Source organism: Trichechus manatus, unplaced genomic scaffold (genome assembly GCF_000243295.1).
Source record: "Trichechus manatus latirostris isolate Lorelei unplaced genomic scaffold, TriManLat1.0 scaffold00088, whole genome shotgun sequence".
Classification (NCBI taxonomy): Eukaryota; Metazoa; Chordata; class Mammalia; order Sirenia; family Trichechidae; genus Trichechus; species Trichechus manatus.
In genome coordinates, this window is record NW_004444024.1 from 4,005,941 (window position 1) to 4,008,569 (window position 2,629).

Below are 2,629 nucleotides of genomic sequence, written 5' to 3' on the forward strand. Positions count from 1 at the left end.
ATATAAAGCATATATATACATGTCAATTCTCACCTCTGGTCAGGTGACGCACACATCTCTGCATAATACTTAATCTTTGGTTCTGTTCCGCTTGTCCGAAGAGTAGCAACACAACCATTTTGAAAAGTAAATGTAATCATTTGGCTGTTTTTACTCACAGGCAGCACCTATGCACAATTGCAACAACAGCTTAATTATACTTGGTATCTTTTTTCATTTTCAAGAATTATAAAATACAAAAGAAGATGGCTTGTATAATAATTCATAAACATACTATTTAATGAACATTTATAATAGTGCATGCATTGGGTTATATACCTCACATAGATCTCTAGGCCTCAGCAATAATCCTGCAATATAAAGACAAGGCTGAGAGAGTAAAGGATTTGCTCAAGGTAATCAGCTCAGTGGCAAAGCAAGAAGTAGAAGCCAGGGCCAAGACGGCAGAGTAGTCAGATGCTTCCGGTGGACCCTCTTACAACAAAGACCCAAAAAAACAAGTGAATCGATTGATTATATATGACAACCTAGGAGCCCTGAACATCAAAGGCAAAGTTGAGGAACTGGACTGGGTGGCAGGGGGAGGGAGAGACAGTTTGGAATCAGTGAGGAGTTGCTGGACCTGACTTGGCGAGAGCCTGAGCTCTTCAGGCCTGATCAGCTCATGGGTGAGCAGTGAGGAAGGGAAAAAGCGGTGCTCGGGAGGCATTTTCCACACCAGGAGAGACCCAGAGGCAGACAATCTACTTGGCCACCCAGAACCAGTGAGAAGCAGCCCTTGATTGGTGAAAGATAAGCACTTGGGTCTGGCCTACTGCGTGGATTAAAAACATCCCCCTTAGGGAAAAACCTCTCTCCCATTTACCTCCCCAGTCCCCGCTCTGCACTGGGTCCTGAATCGGCTTCAGCAATTGCTGAGTCCCTTGGGCCGGAAGCAGGATATGTCACACGTCCCGGCCTTGGAGAGTGAGCAAATTAACAAACGGGAAAAAATAAACTGCTGGCTCCCCTAAGCCAGGAACTCAGGGTAGGCACAGCTCCTTTGCCTAGGCACAGGCATAGGGGATCCACGGACTTTGAGTGCCTTTCCCCCTGCATAGACTTCTGTGGGTCCATTTCAATAGTGTAGGCCCTTACTACCGCACTACAACAAGGGTATATATCTGAAGTCTACTTTCAACTGTTTCAGCTGTGAAGTGGCAGGTTCATGACATTTGACGCTGCCCTGCCCATTAAGCAGGGTCTTCACCTACCCACGTCAGGGGCCTGAGGACTGGTGGCTCCACCCATGCCACCTAACCACCTGCTACAGGGGCCCATGAATAAGAGGTGTCCACCAGTCCTTACAGCCAACAGCACTGGGTGCTCATAGCCCAGCTGCAAAACCCACCCACCTACACGCTCTAGGGAACAGAGACACACCTTCCTCCTGGACACTCAGGAGCGGCTGTCAGCCCCCTGCCTTGCTCAGAGTGTGTCACCTTGCTGCAGCTAAATGCCTGTGCCTACACCACCCATGCCTGTCTAGGACTGTAGGTGAGAGCCTGCACCACACACATGGTGGCTATCTACCTGGGCACCTGAGCTGAAACCATACAGAAGGAGTGGGCAGACTCCCGAGCTCACATACCTAGTAACAGATCTAACCATCTGGTGACAGGACATTAGATCTTCGAAGGTGCCAATAATAAAACTAGCTCTCACAAGCAGCCTATTTGGGCATATCAAAACAAAACAAGAAGCTAGGACACAGTAAGTAAACATAAAATAAATAAATATAATAACTTCTTGATGGCTCAGAGACAACAGTCAATACCAAATCACATAAAGAGGCTGTCCATGATGGTTTCGGCAAGCTCCCAAAATAAAAAATCTAGAATTTTCCAGAGGAGGAAAATTTCTTGGAACTACCCGGGGCAGAATACAAAAGTTTAATATACAGAACTCTTCAAGGGATTAGGAAGGAAATTAATCAAAACGCAGAACACGCAATAGAGGAAATTAAAAAGATTAGAGAAGAGCATAATGACAAATTTAACAGGCTGTAAGAATCCATAGAGAGACAGCAATCAGAAATCCAGAAGATAAACAACAAAATTTCAGAATTAGACAACTCGATAGAAAGTCATAGGAGCAGAATTGAGGCAATGGAAGTCAGAATTAGAGAGACTGAAGATAAAGCACTTGACACCAACTTATTTGAGGAAAAATAAGATAAAAGGATTAAAGAAAATGAAGAAATCCTAAGAACTATATGGGATTCTATCAAGAGGAATAATCTAAGAGTGATTGGAGTACCAGAACGGGGGGGAATAACAGAAAATACAGACACAACTGTTGAAGATTTGTTGGCAGAAAACTTCCCTCATATCTTGAAAGACGACAAGATACCTATCCAAGATGCTCATCGAACCCCACACAAGGTAGGTCCCAAAAGAAAGTCACCAAGACATTACAATCAAACGTGCCAAAACCAAGATAGAGAGAGAATTTTAAGAGTGGCTAGGGATAAACGAAAAGTCATCTACAAAGGAGAGTCAATAAGAATAAACTCAGACTACTCAGCAGAAACCATGCAGGCAAGAAGGCAATGGGATGACATATATAAAGCCTTGAAGGAAAAAAATGG

General features: G+C 44.3%; 1 protein-coding gene across 2 annotated transcripts in view; it reads right to left on the reverse strand.

Moving 5' to 3' along the window:
- PGM2L1 (phosphoglucomutase 2 like 1) overlaps positions 1-2,629 on the reverse strand; it is an 86,360-nt gene that overhangs the window by 7,232 nt on the left and 76,499 nt on the right. For both annotated transcript variants that reach the window (XM_004381964.2, XM_023736562.1), the window contains exon 13: positions 34-167. In XM_004381964.2, coding sequence (XP_004382021.1) covers positions 34-167 — 134 coding nt within the window. The remainder of the gene's footprint in view (positions 1-33; positions 168-2,629) is intronic.